Genomic DNA, 20,002 nt, shown 5'->3' with positions numbered 1-20,002 from the left:
TAAATAGACAGGGACCCCCTTGGAGTCTATTTGTATTTAGGCCTTCTGCCTAATTTTAGTTAGTTTTCTTCTAACTCTTGATCAGCCCGACGTCTGACTCTTCTGTTATTCCCTTGCCATGCTGTGTCAGAGAATTAATCAGATATATGCCCGTTTCTGTAAGAGAATGTCACTTGTAATATAACAAATGAACAGTTATTTAAAGAAAGGCAACATCAAATAGATAGGTCTTCAGCCTTGATTTAAAAGAACTGAGAGTTGCGGCAGACCTGCAGTTTTCTGGGAGTTTGTTCCAGATATGTGGAGCATAGAAACTAAACGCTGCTTCCCCCTGTTTAGTTCTGACTCTAGGAACAACAAGCAGACCTGTCCCTGACGACCTGAGAGGTCTGGGTGGGTCATACTGTACTAGCAGATCAGAAATGTATTTAGGCCCTAAACCGTTTAGTGATTTATAAACCAACAAAAGTATTTTGAAATCAATTCTTTGAGGCACTGGAAGCCAGTGTAGAGACTTCAGTACTGGCGTGATGTGATCCACTTTCTTGGTCTTAGTGAGGACTCGAGCAGCAGCGTTCTGAATCAGCTGCAGCTGTCTGATTGATTTTTTAGGGAGACCTGTAAAGACTCCGTTACAGTAGTCTAGTCTACTGAAGATAAAAGCATGGATAAGTTTTTCCAAGTCCTGCTGAGACATAAGTCCTTTAACCCTTGATATATTTTTAAGGTGGTAATAGGCTGACTTTGTAATTGTCTTAATGTGGCTGTTAAAATTCAGGTCTGAGTCCATGACTACACCAAGATTTCTGGCTTTGTCTGTTGTTTTTAACATTATCGTTTGAAGCTGAGTGCTGACTTTTAATCGTTCCTCTTTTGCTCCAAAAACAACCACCTCAGTTTTTTCTTCATTTAATTTAAGAAAGTTCTGGCACATCCAGTCGTTAATTTGTTCAATGCACTTAGTCAGTTGTTGTATTGGACTATAGTCCCCTGGCGATAAGGTTATATAAAGTTGTGTGTCATCCGCATAACTATGGTAACTTATTTTGTTGTTTTCCATAATTTGAGCCATTGGATGCATGTAGATGTTAAACAGGAGAGGCCCCAGAACTGAGCCTTGGGGAACTCCGCACGTCATATTTGTATGCTCAGATGTATAATTCCCTATAGACACAAAGTAGTCCCTATTCTTTAAATAAGACTCAAACCACTTTAGTACTGAGCCAGAAATGCCAACCCAGTTTTCCAATCGGTCTAGTAATGTCATGGTCGACCGTATCAAATGCAGCACTGAGATCAAGTAGTACCAAGACAGAAATTTTGCCACTATCTGTGTTTAAGTGGATGTCATTAAAGACTTTAACAAGAGCTGTCTCAGTGCTGTGGTGTGGTCGAAAACCCGACTGTTGAAAACTGTTGTTTAGTGACAAGAAAAGGGTCAGTTGTTGAGAAACCGTTTTTTCAATGATTTTACTTAAAAATGGAAGGTTTGATATCGGCCTATAGTTGCTCATTAATGACGTGTCTAGATTGTTCTTTTTTAAGAGTGGCTTAATGACTGCAGTTTTCAGGGCCTGTGGGAAGATACCTGAGAGAAGAGACGTGTTTACAATCTGTAGAAGATCTGGAGCCAAACAATTTGCAACATTTTTGAAAAGGCCCGTTGGTAGAATATCAAGGCAGCATGAGGAGGTTTTCAGATGTTGTATAATGTCCTCCAGGTTTTTACGGTTAATCATATGAAATTGGGTCATATTGGAATCTGTTTTGCCTGGACACTGTGACAACACATACCCTGTACTCGATATGGAAGCACTGACTGTTTGTCTAATTTTCTGAATTTTGTCATTGAAGAAGGTGGCAAAATCATTACAGGCCTTTGTGGATAAAAGTTCCGATGCTACTGGTACTGGAGGGTTTGTTAACCTATCGACAGTAGCAAACAAAGCACGTGAATTATTATTGTTTTTGGCAATAATGTCCGAGAAGAAGGACCGCCTTGCATTCCTCAGTTCCAAATTATAAATGCGAAGTCTCTCTTTAAAAGTGTTGTAGTGGACCTGGAGATTAGTTTTTCGCCATCTGCGTTCTGCTTTTCGACACTCTCTTTTTTCTGTTCTTACCAGTATGGCATTTCTCCATGGAGATCTTTTCTTATCAGAGACAGTTTTTACCTTAATGGGAGCAATGGTATCAATAACATTTGTAATTTTACAATTGAAATTGTCTACAAGATCAGTGACTGAGAACCCAGTGAGGGTGGGTGTGGACGAGAAAAGCTGAATGAATGTTTCACTGGTGTTGTCAGTGATATACCGTTTTGTTATTAACTTTGTTTGGACACTTTTTTGCACAGAGATAGTGCCATTAAAGAAAACACAGGAATGATCAGAGAGAGCAGCATCAGTCACCACAACCTTGGAAATGTTCAAACCCTTCGAGATAATCAAGTCCAGAGTGTGCCCCTTGTTGTGTGTGGGCTCCGACACATGCTGAGTCAGTCCATAGTTCTCAAAAATACAACACAGTTCTTTGGTCCCTCTATCCTGGGGGTTGTCAACATGAATGTTGAAATCACCAGCAATAACTACACAGTCAAAGTTAATACAGATTAAAGACAGCAGTCCACTAAAGTCGTCAAAGAAGGATGCACAGTATTTAGGTGGCCTGTAGATAATTAGAAATAAAGGTCGAGAGGGGGACCTTAACTGAAGAGCCACATATTCAAAAGAAGCAAAGTTTCCATAAGCTATTTTACTACATTGGAACGAGTCGTTAAACAAAATGGCGACTCCACCTCCTTTCTTATTCGCTCTATTCTCACTCATAAAAATGAAGTTAGGGGGAGCTGACTCAATGAGAACAGCATCACTGTTGTTATGGTCTAACCAGGTTTCAGTTAAAAACATAAAATCAAGATTGTGTTTAATAATAAAATCATTGATTAAAAATGATTTACCCGCCAAAGACCTGACGTTTAGTAAGGCTAGTGTTAGTGTGTTAAAATAGTTATCTGTCTCGTTTTTTGGGACAGGCTGTGGCTGACGAGGAATGGATGCTAAATTTGCTAAGTTGGCAGTTAAGTGCTTCTTTTTCTTACTTAGCGGAGTCACCATTCTTTTTCTATTACCTATCACAACATAGATTGACGAAGAATTGAATACACAGGGTCCAGGCTTGTCCTGGAAAGAGTCATGAGTGCCACTAGGCATGCAGCCTGGGCCCAGCACATATCAGTTAAAGCTTGTTTCATTCTGTACACAAGCATACTTATCAGTCTGTTGAGAAGGAGTTAGCTGCCGTCCTTGAGGGGACAGAGGTGCCTGGCGTTTTACTTTCAGTGGTTGATGCTGGGGGCGAGTGATGGGAGAAGGTAGTGGGGTAAACTTGGTTCCAGCATCTACCAGCTGCTCCATCCGGTCAGTAAACCCCAACATGTGGCAGGGGGAAACAGGGGAAAGGGTGAATGGGGAGAGCGATGGATCCTCAAAGGCGTCGGTGTTGGTAAGGGGGTTTGAGGAGTGTTGGACGGGTGAAGGGGGTTGAGATTTCTCGTCTCCGCTCTGAGGTCCTCCATGGTCAAATCTTTGCTCAGGTGGGGGCTGTGGTGGATCACTGCCGCACTTTGTTGTGTCTTCCTCTTGTTTTGTTTGTGTTGATTTATCTTGTCCTGTGTCCTTGGTTGAGGGAGCAGATGTGTGGTGCAGAAAGTAAAGTAGGCTAGAGGTGAACAGCTTTACTCCTGGCTTGTTAAGGAAAAGTCCATCTGCTTTAAAAAGATGTCTGCGGTCCCAAAAAGATGTCTGCGGTCCCAAAAAATCAAATAAAATTGTCAATGAACCGCAGAGAGTGGACGGTACATGCAGTTGAAAGCCATTTGTTCAGTGCCAACAGTCTGCTGAATCTCTCAGCTCCTATTCTGACTGGCGGTATAGGGCCACTGATAAACACCTTCGCGTTTAGGGAGCTAACATTGTTCAGCAGATTCATAAAGTCACGATTCAGCACTTCAGACTGTTGCTTTACAACATCATGTGACCCTATATGCAGTATAATGTTTTTCACAGTTGGGTGTGCTGCCATGATATCCGGGATTCTTTGGGCTAAGTCAGACACCATGTCTTTGGGAAAACAGAGAATTTTGGTGTTTTTACTGCTTTTTATGTCTTTTACAGCAGAGTCACCCACAATCAGAGTTTGGTGCCCAGTCGTTAGCTTTCCCTGTAGCTTTTTACTTTTTGAATTGCTCTCAGTCCTTACCCTGCTGTGTGACGATGAGACGCAATCCAGGTCATGTCCAGGGTCCTGCAGCAGAGGAGCAAATCTGTTATCCAGTTGCACACTCAGTTGTTGGGGAGGCATTTTGTTGCTAATTCTCCCTTTTGCAGCTGTCCACGGCTGTGTCCTACTGAGTACAGGGGTAGAAGAGGCGCTCTGCCTGGATGGTAATGCAGGCCAGCCGTTCATATCACAAATCTCAGGGCGCTGTGCCCTGCCCGTTAGTCGTCCTTTCCAGGAAAAGGATTTACTCTTAGGCTTTGCACCAAAAGAGTTCCAGGGAGGACTATCACTTGTTGATTTGTTACTTATTCCACAGCCCTCCTGTTTGTCCGTAGTCTTGCTGGTGCTAGTTAGCCGTGTGTTGGCATGCTTCTGTCCATTGTTTTGGGTCAATGGTAAAGTGGTGTCATTCCCACATGATCCGTTCACTTCCAGGTTTACTTCTAACCGTTGAAGTTTGGTTTCCAGAATAACAATCTTCTGAAGGAGTTTGTAGTAGTCCTCCATGGAGAAGGGAGGCATCTTGCTGCTAATTAGCTTTAGCTACAATCACTTTAGGACAGGCTTGAGCTATTGGTAGGCCACGCTCACGCAGAAAAATGTTGAAATACGGCAAAAGCCTACTATGTCTACAAAAAATGTATAGTCCAGTGATTTATAAGTATCCAAGAGCCGCTGCTCATAGTTTCTCTCAGAGGAAAAGTAAGATTATCAGCAGAAATATGCAAGCAAAGGCAGGAGCAAGTAGCAAAGCGTCTGCACTGTAAGAAGCAGGAATAATGATTCCTGCTTCTTACGCATCACTTTCAGCTGTTTTAGACATGGATGTATTAAGAGAGGGTTTTAGATTACTTACTTAAATTACTATGTGCCGGGACACCCCTGTACCTGGCGGCGTATTGAGCTGGCCCATTTCACGTGACAGGAGACGAGCGAATGAGCGTCGACGTGCGACACAGCCAAGGGCCTGAAAATGTGTATGTTTTTGTTCATATTTAATTTATTTCATTCATATTTGTTATTTATTTTAATTTTATTATGTATTGACCATAATACATTTTGTATAAATGGTCTGTATTTGTCTTGTGATTTGTCTTAAATGTAATAATATTTTTACTGACAAAAATTGCCAATAAGAAATTAACGGTATCGGTATCGATATCAATGAAAATGCAAGAAAAAGTATCGGTATCGTATCGAATCCTAAAAGTGTGGTATCGCCCATCCCTAGTTGCCTGTAACATCTATTTCAGAGTATCCGAGAGAAGCACAGAGATAAGTGACACCGAAATGAGGCACTGAAATCCGCGTTGCTATTCGGTCCGGTAGATACAGGTCGTGAAGGCACCTGTGCCGTATTAGCACCGGATTTCGGTACCCAACCCTATTCAGGAAGATGATTTTTATAAGTAAATGTTCCAATTAATGATCCAGGCACCACATTCTCGTCTCCCTCCTGGTGGCTAGAACGGCTCTGGGTCAAAGTTCAATATGGAATGGATTAATCTGCGTTATTTTTTTCTTTTTAATTAATCAAAATTAACATGTTATTTTGACAGCCCTAAAAAATATATATATATATATATATATATATATATATATATATACACACATACTACCGGCCTTCACTTAGAAATTTCCATTCCACTCCATTACAGACAGAATACCAGCTGAAATCAGTTGCATTGTTTTTTTAAAGGGGTGATAGAATGGTTAAATACAGTATTTCACGCTGTTCCTTAAGGTCTCCTAATAGGGTATGTAACATTGGTTGGGCTGAAAATGTCTCTTTTGCTGGTTTTTTTGGCCCTAATGCTACCCTGTTAAATGGGACTGGACTGAAACGAGAGCTTTTCTGCCTTATATGGTCTGCTCGTGAATATTTAGATGAGCACACACACACACAGAGACACACACACATACACACGTTCCCCTCTGTGCCCATGTCTCCGCCCCCCTCCCGCCGCCACCACACACACACACACACACACACACACACAATCCCTTTTCTCCTCAGCGGCAGCTTTCTTCACACTGTCCGTTAACGTTCCAAAGACAACGTTACAGACATGTCCAGGCATGCCCGCTATGCCGCTAGCTTCAAACTTGATTTCTGCCCGGCTGACACACAAACTCATCAACTAATCTTACTGTACAAAGCACCAGATACAGAGTTTCGTTACGGTCTATTCATCCTCCTGTGTGTCGCGCACACACACACACCAATGCTTTCGACACCGTTCTCTGAGGATCCATGTTGGGGAAAAAAAGTTAACGTATTGTGAACCGCCGCCGGCAGGCAGCTCCTATGCACCGCTCATTGCGAGTCCACTGCGCCACTGATTTAAATCCACGTGTCCCGCTCAATTGTCCGCTTTTCTCTGGGCCAGTATTCCGTATCTCCTGAGGGAGCTCCAGCCAGCGTGCAGCGGGGTCTAACAGTCCAGGCAGAAAGCCAGCGATCCGGGCAAGCACTGTGCCGCTGTCACGGCATACTGTGGAGCTGCTGAACTCTGAAACAGTCATACTAAATTTGCAATTAGCCATCAATTTTTGTAAAACGGCCCATATTTGAGCTTTATATAGGCGATTTCTCGCATAAAAAAGGATCAGAAGTGAATTTAGTAATGCAAGAGCAGGTGAACAATGTAAAAAGTGTCTGAGATTTGCGTGACCTAGATTTAGAAGACTAACTGACCTCAGATCAGTTAGTGGCCTATGTAAATTTTGGGGCGTTACATAGAAGGTAGAGCCAAATGTGGAGGATATTGAGAAGTTGACGTCAACTTTTAGCTTTGTTCAGATTCGCCCGTTTTCAGCAGCAGTTTCAAATTGTGAGATTTGCAGAGGAAAGAGGTGTCAATGGGATTTTGAGGTTCTATGTATGTCCTATTTACCCACCAAACTGTCGTTTTTCAACTATGACAAGGTAAAATCGGTTTAGCATTCTATCACCCCTTTAATCAGGGCAGCAGTTTTCAGATTACATTATGTGTTTACATAATTGCAAAAGGGTTCTCGACTGTTGTAGAAAGAAGTGGCTGATCTTTAATGCAATATCTACATTGCCCATTATCAGCAACCATTCATCCAATGTTCCAAATGCACATTCTGTTTACTAATCTGATATCATTTTAAAAGGCTAACTGAGAAAACATTGGAGAACCCTTTTGCAATTATGTAAGATCAGAGCAGCGGTCTAGCTAAAGATTAGCTCATTATAATTCTTAAATTGTGACAAAGATACAGATGCACTCACCTTTCAACCCATCCACACACATCCCCATGTGCTTATTTAACCAGTTGTGTATATTCCTTGTGCCTCTTGTGTATTTCCAGAGAATTGCAGTATGCAGAAGAAGGACAAAATCACCAATGATCAGCGAACAGCTAAGGTCTGTGAGAGTACACAGACCAGCATAATAGATTTTGGTAAGAGAGTGTAAATGAATTACATTTATATCTGTAGGATTTGAGGTCAGCCCCATGAACTCTAAAACCTTTTCTTAACACTTTCACAAAATATATTCTAACATATCACACAAAAACGGATGTGTATGTTTGTGTGACATAGAGATTGAGAGTACAGTAGGACTATGAGGGAGCAAGTGAGTTTACAATCTGCAACTTTTCTGTCCTCAGTGTACAAAGTGAGATTGCAAACTTTTACAGAAGATTTGTCCACTGACATTTTCACAGTGAAGGTACTGGAAGTCATCAAAGAAGGTAGGTATTTATCTTTGAACTGCCTGAAATGTATTAGAAACTGATGTTCTATGTTATAGGTGATAGTGGCATTATTTGTTTTCCTCTTTCTGAATTGTTATGGACACATTGAATCGTAATGGTGTTTCCAGTCAAACAGAAAAAAGTCTTGGCTTGGTTCAACAATTTAGGAAACATGGTCATTCTCTTTCTTGCAGAAATTTAGATGAGAATATTGGTCTTGTTTAATGTTGGTACGCTAAGTATGAAGCTACCTCTAGCTGCCAGCTAACTTATCTTGCATTGCCAGGAAACCAGCAGATACTCCAGGAAGTTCTTGGTCCTGGCCAAGAAATAGTCCACCATTCAACCCCTTTAAAAAAAGAATTGTTGTTTTTACACTTGATTTCTTTGTGCGGATTAAACATGGAGATTAGAGGCGTTGCTGGGTGGATCTTGTTACCATTGGAAAGATTTAGCTAAATTTTCCGGCTGTTGGCTGCATATTTCCTATGACAGTGGTATCAATAGTTCTATCAATCTAAGTCTCAGCAAAAAAGTGAATGAGCATATTTCCCAAAATGTGTATTTTTTAAGCGTGATTCCACTGGGTATATATGAGAATACAGCATGAATGTTTTGTACTACATCTTTAGCTATGCATTTAACTTAATCCTAAAGTACCTGTTCTTTGTTCTCCTATACTTGAATTACAGGAAGTCTTGATGTGGGTCCTCTGAATAAACAGCGCACATTCCTCAGTTATCCCCACTGCAGGGAGTCTTTAGATCTGGGGACGGGAAAAACCTACCTTATCATGGGCACGTCCAAAGATATTCACAGAGATGACCGACATCAATCGTAGGTTTTTTTTCTTTGCGTAAATGTTTGTAGATTTTGCATTTAAACATTTTTACTGTTTCACTGTTTTCTATTAGTAAATCAAGTTAGGCTTTCTTGTACTCTACCTTAAGTGTTACTCTCACTATGGATAGTGATTGTGGGAAGGGGTGAGGAGGCTTTTCATGTCATGTTAAAGAGTGTTACAGATGTGTTTTGTTCACTGTGCTTTCCTCAGGTTTCAGTATGTATTCGGAGAGAGAACCTGGATCGAGTACTGGCCCACAGAAGCAGAGTGTCAAACTGAGGAACACAGAATTACCTGTCTGGGCATGGAGGAGATGGTTAACCAGTACCAACTCTTTGGGTGTCAGCAGTAGTGAAACTCAAGAAAAGAAAATGTTCATTTTAAATTGTTTTTATTTTGCATAATTCTTGTTATGTCAAAATGTCCCTGCTATGGGACATGAGGGCTTACAATGTTGCACTGTATTGATTAATATGTAATGGTTTTTAATCACATTGTCTGTGTTTGACAAATAGACTCTGATTACTGTTATGTTGATTACTGTATAGTAGAGCTTAGATCTGGCCCAAAAAATCAAGCCCGACCCAACTCGAGCCCGTGCACGTTGTGTCCGAGACCGGCCCGGCCCGACACATTAACTGGAATTATGAGCCCGAGCCCGATTTCAACCCGACACTTTTTTAATATGTGGGCCGTTATTACTGACGTTCTCAACTACAATTCAGAGTTGTTTGAACTCAACGCATTTCTCTGTGAGGGCTTGCTTCGCCCTCATGCTTGGAGAAGTAACAAAAGAGGACGTTAAAGGCTGACTATCATCTTTTCTGCCACGGCGAGCCTGTTTCATGTGTCTGTTCATCATCCCCGTTTTCAAGTCCCCGTTTTATTTGCTGTCATAGGCGAGCAGCGTGCCGCACTTAGCCTCGTCTTGTTTAAAATGGTTCCATACCTCCGACTTTCCTCCAAACTTGCTCAAAGGTAATTCTCCTGTTTTTCTTTTTTTCTTTACATCCTCAAGCTCCATGTTGCACTTAAGCTACACCATACAGCCAAGCAGCCCCGGTGTGATGTGTGCGAGAGGAGGAGACTCCGCGCATGAAACGTGTTTTACACTAGACGCATTAAGGTGGCGCGCGCCATCGTGACGTCAAAATGACGTAATATCCTGCCGGCGTGCCCGATTTATGGCGCGTGAAAAAAAGCGGAAACAGGAGGCCTGAACGGGTCTCGCCGACAACCGGATGCCAGGACTCTCAGAGTGACTGCAAGTCTCTCTTGTAAACTTACTAGGTTAAGATGAGTTCTTTTATGGTGAATGAAAGGCTTAATCCGACCAAGTAGGTCATCGAATCAAATCGAAGCAGTGACGGCAATGCTGCTGCCAGTTCTGCCGTTGTTTACCTCTTTCTTCTTCTTCTAGTCTGTAGAAAGAGCAACGTCTGTAGCCTTTGCTCATTAGCGTCACCTCTGTTCAGGAGAAGGGCTGCGTCTAGTCTATAAGACCGTTGACACGTGTTGCATTTTGTAACTGTAGTCCAACTTGTGTAACCTTTTGGACACATTTGTTACTTTGGCCTAAATATAGCCTATATAGATAATATTTCTGATTATGGCATAGCTTTCTCCCCACCCAATTAGACTAATAAAGTAATGATTAAAAAAAACACAAATGCTTGCTCAAGGGCCCGGCCCAGCCCGGCCCGGCCCGAGGATAGTGCCGAAAAATAACGGCCTGACCCAGCCCGAAAGTCGGGTCAGGCTCGGGCTGAGAATCTAAACTCTACTGTATAGTAAGCTTTAAGTTTAATAAATAATTGATAGAAATTGACAATGTTGAGCTCAGTGGAGTGATGCATAGACAGTTCAATTTAAAATGATCCAAATTTCAAATTGGTTGTGATTCAGAATATGCTTCCAGAAGCTTCTCACAAAGTTTAAATTAACAAATTCCTTTAGTTTATCCCTTTCCAGCCATATTGCCTAAATGAAATAAAAACTTTGTTTTTTTTTAATCAAACAAAATATAAAAATTGCTTTTCATGTTTTTGGTCTTTGGCAGACATGACATAGGTCTTTTATATAAATAATACTAATAACTATTTAGTACACAAATGGAAGGTCCATCGTACATTAAAAATGACAATATTTACAAACATATAGCAATAAATATACAGTACAATTCATATAAATTAATAACCGGTCAACAACCTTCACCTGTAATATACAAACAGGACCGCCAATGCCTCCACAGTCTAGATGCATACCTGACAGAGCTAAAAATCAATGTGGGCTAAAGCTTGTATATTTCTGTTTTCTGAGACAGACATTCTACATATGAATTGATAAATAAGGTTTCTTATTAAGGCAGAACAGGTAGGCACACCAACACTATCAAACATAACTACAGCATCTTTGTTGTTTTAGAATCATGCCATCATTATACGCAACATTCAGTCTCTGCATGTTCTTTTTTCTGTAAGACCGCCACAAGTGGGCAGTATAGTATAGTGGTGTACAGAATGCTTTGAATAACGCTACCTTAACATTAGCAGAACACATGCCAAATTTACGTGCAAGCACATTAGCCTGAGCATACATCTTGCGACACTGTCTGTTGATGTCCTTATCATCTGATAAACCATTAACAATATGATGGCCAAGATATTTAATCTCATCCAGATAAAAAGAAATCAGGAAATACTAATTTCCTGTCTTCTTTACTTCTAACAATCATAATATTGCTCTTATTTGCATTATATTTGATATCGAATACCACACCGTACTGAGAACAAACCTTCAATAAATATTGTAACCCAGCACTATATGGGCAAATGATTACCAAATCATCTGCATACATAAGGTGATTAATAAGAGTATAGCCTATCATACATCCTGTATTGCATTTATTTAATTGTTGTGACAAATTATCCATATACACACTAAAAAGGAAAGGTGACAAAATACCACCCTGACAAACTCCGTTACCAACAAAAAATGGTTTTGATACAGAACCCCCCCATTTCACCTGCATAGACTGATGAGAATACCAGAAGACTAGAATTCTTATAATTCCTTTTGGGACTTCTCTATGTTGCAATTTAAGAAATAATTTGTCATGGTTTACACGATCAAATGCCTTAGAGGCATCTATGAAACATAAAAGTTGTGGAATTCTGGCTATTGTAATGATCTAAAATTTCCTTTAAGGCAAATATACACATGTCTGTACCGTGTTGACTTTTAAAACCAAATTGGTTTTCAGTGGTAAGAATATACTGTTCCAACCTGTTGAAAAGAATTCTCTCCAACACTTTAGATAGGGCTATAGGTCTATAATTGTCCATGCTGTTTATTTTTACTTTGACGGGCACTAATAATACAGGTAAGATAGTTTCAGGCAGAGTTCCATGAACTAAGAAACCTGTCATACAAATAGCAAACAGAAGAATAAGTTTCTTGCTTGCATATTTTAGATGTTCAGCAGTTATTTTATCAGCGCCAAGCACTTTATTGTCATCTAATCCCAATACTGCAGATTGTACCTCTTCTGAATTTATAACCACATTTTCATTATTATCAATATTTTCCACCTCAAAAGTATTACTCCCAATACAGTTAAACAACTCATTATAATGTTGCCGCCACATCTGGCAGATTACATCTGAGCCACTGACTCCCTCAATATTTGAGGGTAAAGACATTTTACTACTGTTCATGGCTCTGACCTCTTTCCAGAAGTCATTATAACTTCTATTATGCATCTTACATGCCAAAGACCTCATCAAGTTCTCATTCCTTTCTATAAATCTAAGTGCATATTTAAAATTTTCATTTGCCCGTTTCGTCTCTTCAAATAAAGGGCCCAGCGGCGGCGGCGGCGGCGGCGGCGGCGGCGGGGTTTACTCCCGCTACTTTCTCACTCCGAAAAAGACAGGCGGGTTGCATCCCATTCTCGACCTGTCCCAATTCAACCGGTGCATCATGGAGCGTCCATTCCACATGCTGACTGTCAAGCACGTGTTGGAATGTGTGCGCCACCACGAGTGGTTTACGTCTGTGGATCTGAAAGACGCATACTTTCACATGCAAATTAATCCCAGACATAGGAAATTCCTGCGCTTCTTTTTCCAAGGGGCCCATTTCCAGTACAACCGGCTGCCGTTCGGGTACTCACTGGCCCCCCGCACTTTTTCCAAGTGCATGGAGACGGCACTTCAGTCGTTGCGGAAAAAAGGCATCAGAGTCCTTTTTTATCGGGACGATTTGCTCATTCTGGCCCCCTCTCGGGAAAAAGCGGCGCTGCAAACTATGGAATTTTTGCGACAAATGCAAACACAGGGCTTTGTCATAACTGGCAAAAGAGCCCAGGGCCGGATTGGGACTCATTTTCAGCCCTGGAGTTTCATGCCTTAGACCGGCCCACTTTATTAAAATAATGTAATTAAAACCTCAGAATATAAGTCTGCAATAGGCGCACTGTTCTCTACAGCCTTGTAATTCATTGTATTTTTGAAAAATATCAAAAAACAGTAGCCTATGTTTTCTCACAGTGAGAGCATTAGTCTCTTCACAACTAGGTCCTGGCTCTGTTTCTGACAATAAATGAAATTTATTTCTCACCACAAATATCCCCTTTTTACAAAGCTTTCAAATCAAGTCAAGTCAGTTTCATTAATGTATTGCTGAATCATCAGGTATCATTAATTATTTCAGGGCATTTTTCATTGAGCAGGGCTCTTCATTACTATTAGTTCTTCTGAATGACAATCCTACCTGCCCATTCTGGTGTGTTGGGCTCATAACTGGAGCTTGGTAACGTTACTGGGCCTTGCTCTTCACTGTTAGCAGCAAACTGGACTAGAGGCGGCTGCTGCTGAAGAGCTACAAGAAAAAGTTTGATACATGAACGGTGGTTTGCAGACAACGTTGTTTTGTATGAAGGTAAATATGGTGCAAAAAGGGAGAGCTTGTAGAATACAATGTGAGAACTTGCAGAACAAAAAATCTGAACTTGTATGTTAAAATTTGCACTTGTAAAAATTTAATTTGCACTTGTAAAAAATATTCACACACGTGATCTGAATTTGAAGTCATACAAAGAAAAAATATTCACAAATGTGTAGATTGATATTTACATGAACACAATGACAGCTGCAAACTTATAATGCAACATTTACTCGTATACTTTTTTTTTTTACTCTGATTCATTTTCCATCACAACCACAACTCAGTGATTACAACCTCTCGAATCTGTCACTGCAACTTCACATATGTGCTCTCTCGCATCACAAAGTGGCCAATCTGCGCACCTCGACTTTCACAACACTCTTGACGATACATTTGGTGCAAAACTAATTTGTACCTGTGGACTTAGGCTGTGGAGCTCTGAGCTAACAGAACGGGAAAAGCCTTCTTATATACAGTCTATGGGAAAATCAGGGTTTCTATCGCCAGATGAGGGACAACTCTGTCTGGCTTATTTATGTAGCATGGAAACTTGGTGGAATAGCATGCTAGCGTTAGCTAACTAGCAGCCAGCCCGCTTCTAAATAAATACCTTTTAATTGTCTAAACATTTTTAACAGTCAAACTAAAACACTGGCGGTGAGCTCCACGGCCTGCAGCCGCAGACGGACCGTCATCAGTGGGGATCGACCAGCGTAGCAACACTGCTTTTGCCAGAAAGCTTCGCTGCCGACCTCGACCTGCAGTCGGAGCTCCAGCGGGACACGGAGAGCCCCACATCCGGTAGCAGCGGCCCATCCCCCGGCCATTACCAGAGCTTGCTTTGCTGATGTTGTGCATCCCTGCTAAGAATTGCACCCGCTTGGGCAGAAACAATAATTTCTGCAGAATTCATTGCTGCCGAAAAATGCATCTAGGTAGCAAGGAAATGCTACTACAGAGTCTGATAAAACATTGATGTCTCTAAACCTTCTAAAATCCTAATCATTATTGATGAACATGACAAAGAGATTTACTATTGCCTAGTTTTTAAACAGTACTTTGCCTTATAAAATCATTATTTTCCCTAGTGGATGCAATTCTCGGCAGGGATGCGAAACTTGGCACCTGTTACCCACTGATGACGGTCCGTCTGCGGCTGCAGGCCGTGGAGCTCACCGCCCGTGTTTTAGTTTGACTGTTAAAAATGTTTAGACAATTAAAAGGTATTTATTTAGAAGCGGGCTGGCTGCTAGTTAGCTAACGCTAGCATGCTATTCCACCAAGTTTCCATGCTACATAAATAAGCCGGACAGAGTTGTCCCTCATCTGGCGATAGAAACCCTGATTTTCCCATAGACTGTATATAAGAAGGCTTTTCCCGTTCTGTTAGCTCAGAGCTCCACAGCCTAAGTCCACAGGTACAAATTAGTTTTGCACCAAATGTATCGTCAAGAGTGTTGTGAAAGTCGAGGTGCGCAGATTGGCCACTTTGTGATGCGAGAGAGCACATATGTGAAGTTGCAGTGACAGATTCGAGAGGTTGTAATCACTGAGTTGTGGTTGTGATGGAAAATGAACCAGAGTAAAAAAAAAAGTATACGAGTAAATGTTGCATTATAAGTTTGCAGCTGTCATTGTGTTCATGTAAATATCAATCTACACATTTGTGAATATTTTTTTCTGTAACTTCACATTCAGAATACAGGTGTGTGAACATTTTCTACAAGTGCAAATTTCAACTTACAAGTTCAGATTTTCTTTACAAGCTCTCATGTTTTTTTTCTTTGTATGACTTCAAATTCAGATCACATGTGTGTGAATATTTTTTACAAGTGCAAATTTTATTTTTACAAGTGCAAATTAAATTTTTACAAGTGCAAATTTTAACATACAAGTTCAGATTTTTTTGTTCTGCAAGTTCTCACATTGTATTCTACAAGCTCTCCCTTTTTGCACCATATTTACCTTCATAGTTTTGCACGGTCGCTAGCATCTTGCACTGCTCCTAACTACCTTAACGTTAGCTTACTTACCGGCCTGTTCATTTGTTTTTTTTGAGGAAAAATGTGCTCAGCTTAGAACATTTGGCCGCGTCAGTTTCCAAAGCTTTCAGCGCCGCCTTTGCGCTTCCTGTTATCCATTTTTATCTGACTTTTTTCATTTTGAGCAACTTGCAAGGTGCCGTGTCGGGGGCGGGGCCAGGGAGTCAAAAGATAATCACGTCATCATTAGCCTGCAGGCTGCACTCTGCCAGAAAATATTAAATAAAAAAGAGTGGGACTGCGGTAAAATAATAAATAAAAAGAGTGGGACTGCGGTAAAATATTAAATAAAGTTGGGCTGCTGTGAGTGCAGACAACAACGGCCCTCGCGGCCAAAAAAACAGACCGGCCCACCGGGAATTTTCCCGGAGCTCCTGAATAGCCAATCCGGGCCTGCTGGTCCCTGCCAGTGTTGCCAAGTCCGCTTATTATAAGCGACTTTGGGCTTGTTTTTCTGTAAAGTCGCTTACAAATATTGGTAGTCGCGGGTCGCGTTTTTTTTGGGCTTGTTTCTAAAGTGTAGTTGCTTATTTGGGCTTGTTCCCAGCTCCATAGTAAGTTGTCAAGCTGTTTGTCTTGCCTGTTCCCTCTGTCCCTCCCCTTTCCCCATACACACAGGAGACAGCAGAGTTTTTTTCCCCACCCACATCCTGCTTCTAATTGGCTCTGACGGCAACGAGTACTAGCCAATCAGAGGCAGAGCAGGGCAATCGTTTTTTTTCTGTTTAGGAAAACGTCAGTGAGTAATGACAAAGATAATGGTGGTGTTATTCTTTATATATATGAGGCTAAAGTGTTAAGAGTCTAACGAAAAATGTTTTAGACCAAGCCTCATCCTCACCTGTTCATATGGTTTTGACTGGAATTGTTTTTAAACCAGTTTAGTTTATTTAAGTCTTTTCTAACTCACTCATTTGTTTATCAGAGCAGGAGCCACTTTATTGCTGCACACTAAGATTGTTATAATAATTTCTCCTGTTTCTGGGTTATAGTTATTTAAAAATGGGATCTTCTGCAGTCCCTGCAATAATAAATAACGAATTTGTGAATTCAGGATGATATTCATTTGTGTGTGCAAATTTTAATTATCAGAGGTTTACTGTGTATATAATGTACTTGGTACATCAGCCTATATTTGACATCCCATCAGTTTTCTAATGTTAAATAATGTTAAAAGGTGGTTTAACTAACTCTTGTGATCATTGTCCTGAAGCTCAGGGGGGAGAAAAATAAATAAACTACCGTGTGTACAGTTTTGCAAAACTGCGCAAAGTTTACCAATCTGTCCACATGGATGTAAATTAACAATCTGTACCCACAGTTTAAAATCCGTCCCCACGGATTGTAAAACCGTGCACACAGTTTATTTATTTTTCTCTTCCCGGAACCTAGGAGGGCTCCGGAGAAAAAGTCGCTTGTTTGGGCTTGTTTTCACAGGCCTGGTTGCTTATTTGTCTCGCAAGATCTGGCAACACTGGTCCCTGCACAATCGATAGTTTATCTGGACGTGGACATAAACTCGATTGTCATGAGAGCCAGGCTGTCAACGCCAAGGCGAGACGCACTGATCTCTCTGTTGTCGCGCACCACGCCACACGCGACGTGTCAGCGCTGTCTGTGATGCGTCTTCTGGGCATGATGTCTGCGGGTCACGTAGTAGTCCCCCTGGGTCTCCTCCACATGAGGAAAATCCAGAGGTGGTTTCATTGTCAGTGCCTCGACCCCATACGCCACAACGGGTCCCTTACTGGCTGGGGAGCATGCACGTGCAGGGGGGGGGCGGCTATGGGTGCTTGAGTACCTGCCCCTTTTGCACCTCAAGGCCAAAGTGCCCTTTTTTTGTCTAGATTTTTTTTTTTTTAACCTTTTTTCTTTGACGATGGCCCACAAGTGTTCCGTTTAAGAATAATATTTAACAATAATAATTAGCTAGATAAAACGACCTAAACCTTTATATCACATGATGACCAGGCTTCCTGCCAGGCGCGCCACTTAGATACAAGTGAGTCCATGCCATCCGTCGGCGGCAAGGCCAGCAAGAGCGAGAGAAAGTTGAAGTGCAGGTAAGTGTGCTTTTGAAGTGAATGAGAATGCATGCATGCACATTTGGTTTGTTATAGAGGCCTCTAGCCACTGCCGCTACATAACGAGTCTCCTCCAGGATTAAAACCATAGACTGTATAAGAATGGACCAACAGATCCCGTTGCTCTGGACGGAGACCAATTAAGGCCATTAGAAGCACTTTTCCGGTGATGGCTGAGCGTTACTGCGCAGCCTCCAACTGAGAGAGACGACGTAAATGTGCCGTGAGCAATGTGTCTGAAAGTTGTAAGTCTTCTGGTAGCTGTGCCAAGAGAAATCTCAATCATTCTGAATATTGCAGAGACGGAGAGCGTAGGTATATGTAAGGAGATAACATAGGCACAGGCTAATTATTGCTAAACTAAACTAAAATGCTAGTTAACATTAGTAATTACACTTAAATAGCTAACTCTGATACACAACAGAAGACAGCAGCAGTTCTCTGTAGGTTAACACAAGTGTGTTTGTGTGTGTGTGTGTGTGTGTGTGTGCAGCAGCAGTTCTCTGTAGGTTAACAGAAGTGTGTGTGTGTGTGTGTGTGTGTATGTGTATGTGTATGTGTGTGTGTGTGTGTGTGTGTGTGTGTGTGTGTGTGTGTGTGTGCAGCAGCAGTTCTCTGTAGGTTAACAGAAGTGTGTGTGTGTGTGTGTGTGTGTGTGTATGTGTGTGTGTGTGTGTGTGTGTGTGTGTGTGTGTGTGTGTGTGTGTGTGTGTGTGTGCTTTCTGCCTCTCAACCAGCAGCCCACTTAAAAGAACATGTCACTTCTTTGGGAAATTAGCTTAGGTTATTTGTAGTCTGCGGTGTAGGTTGGTGGTCTATACATTTTGACTTAATAAAGGACATCCTTATATTTTGAGAAAATAATCTGAAACATGCTGCATACCTTTGCAGACCCTTTCTGATTCAAAGCCTACTAGCCCACTGCTACAGAAATCTGATAGTCAACTCAGGTTGCAGTCATAGGCTACAATTAAACTGTTTCTGGTTTGATATCTCGTTAGCTTGTATTTGTGTGAATGTAGTCTAATGTAAGGCTCTATATTTCATTTTGAGGTGTACAGTATTGTGGATTTAGTATTATGTAACATTTCATATTGCACTTTCTATATACAATTTGGATACTGTATGTAAGATTACATTTTGCTTGGACAACGGTTGCATTTTTTGGATATATTTGTGTGAATGTAGTCTAAGGCTCCATATTTCATTTTGAGATGTACAGTATTGTGGATTTAGTATGATGTTAAAATGTAAAATATACAGTTTTTAAAATAAAGATGACATACTGTATATTGTTAGCAAATCTCGTTCCATATGCCCTTTTTTGAATTTGAGCCCCTGCCCCTCAAAAGGTCTCTGCACGGTCCTGCTGGGGAGGAATGTTCGAGTCACAGGTGGTGGGAAGAGAATGGCCACCTCCCCCTCTCCCCCACATAAACTGCCTGGAGCTGTCCACGGTGCTGAAGGTTTTGAAACACTTCACCCCAGTGGTAGTGGGGAGGTATGTCGTCATGCGGACAGACAACATTACAGCAGCAGCGTTCATAAACCGTCAAGGTGGCGTGCGCTCGGCCCGGCTATTGGAAATAGCCAGCAGCCTCCTGCTGTGGGCCCACAGTTATCTGTTGTCCCTCAAAGTGGTTTACCTCCCCGGGGTTTTGAACCGGGCGGCAGACCTAATGTCGAGGGGAGGGCCCTCTCACAACGAGTGGAAATTGAATCCCACTATTGTTCAGAAGCTGTGGAGCATGTTCGGGAAAGCGGAGGTGGATCTTAGTATATTAGTATTAGTATTATTGGTATTAATATTCTCATTCTTATTCTTATTTCTATTCTTATTCTTATTTTATTATTAGTATTAGGTCAAATTGACCCGATGGGACGCCACTCCGGCCTGGCCACGCATGCACAGTGGCAACAACACGCTCCCAGGTCATATTGACCCGCTCGGTCATATTGACCTGCTGGGTCAACGGAAGGGTTAAACAAATGCAAACAACCCAGCACCCAGAATGTATCTGTAATTGGGAGGAGGACGGGCGAGACAGTAGTGAGGTGCAGTGCCAGTGGAGAAG

The 20,002-nt window shown here is 41.5% G+C and overlaps 1 protein-coding gene across 1 annotated transcript in view; it reads left to right on the top strand.

Annotated features, from left to right (window-relative positions):
• LOC116042790 (complement C3-like) overlaps nt 1-9,235 on the top strand; it is a 48,486-nt gene extending 39,251 nt beyond the window's left edge. The window contains exons 40-43 of the mRNA XM_031289169.2: nt 7,621-7,713; nt 7,924-8,007; nt 8,703-8,847; nt 9,065-9,235. Coding sequence (XP_031145029.1) covers nt 7,621-7,713; nt 7,924-8,007; nt 8,703-8,847; nt 9,065-9,206 — 464 coding nt within the window. The 3' untranslated portion in view covers nt 9,207-9,235. The remainder of the gene's footprint in view (nt 1-7,620; nt 7,714-7,923; nt 8,008-8,702; nt 8,848-9,064) is intronic.
• Nucleotides 9,236-20,002: the final 10,767 nt, after the last annotated feature.

The sequence above is a fragment of the Sander lucioperca genome, chromosome 4, assembly GCF_008315115.2.
Source record: "Sander lucioperca isolate FBNREF2018 chromosome 4, SLUC_FBN_1.2, whole genome shotgun sequence".
NCBI lineage: Eukaryota > Metazoa > Chordata > Actinopteri > Perciformes > Percidae > Sander > Sander lucioperca.
The sequence above is the reverse complement of the archived record's forward strand: the minus strand, read 5'-3'. Positions and strand labels throughout refer to the sequence as shown.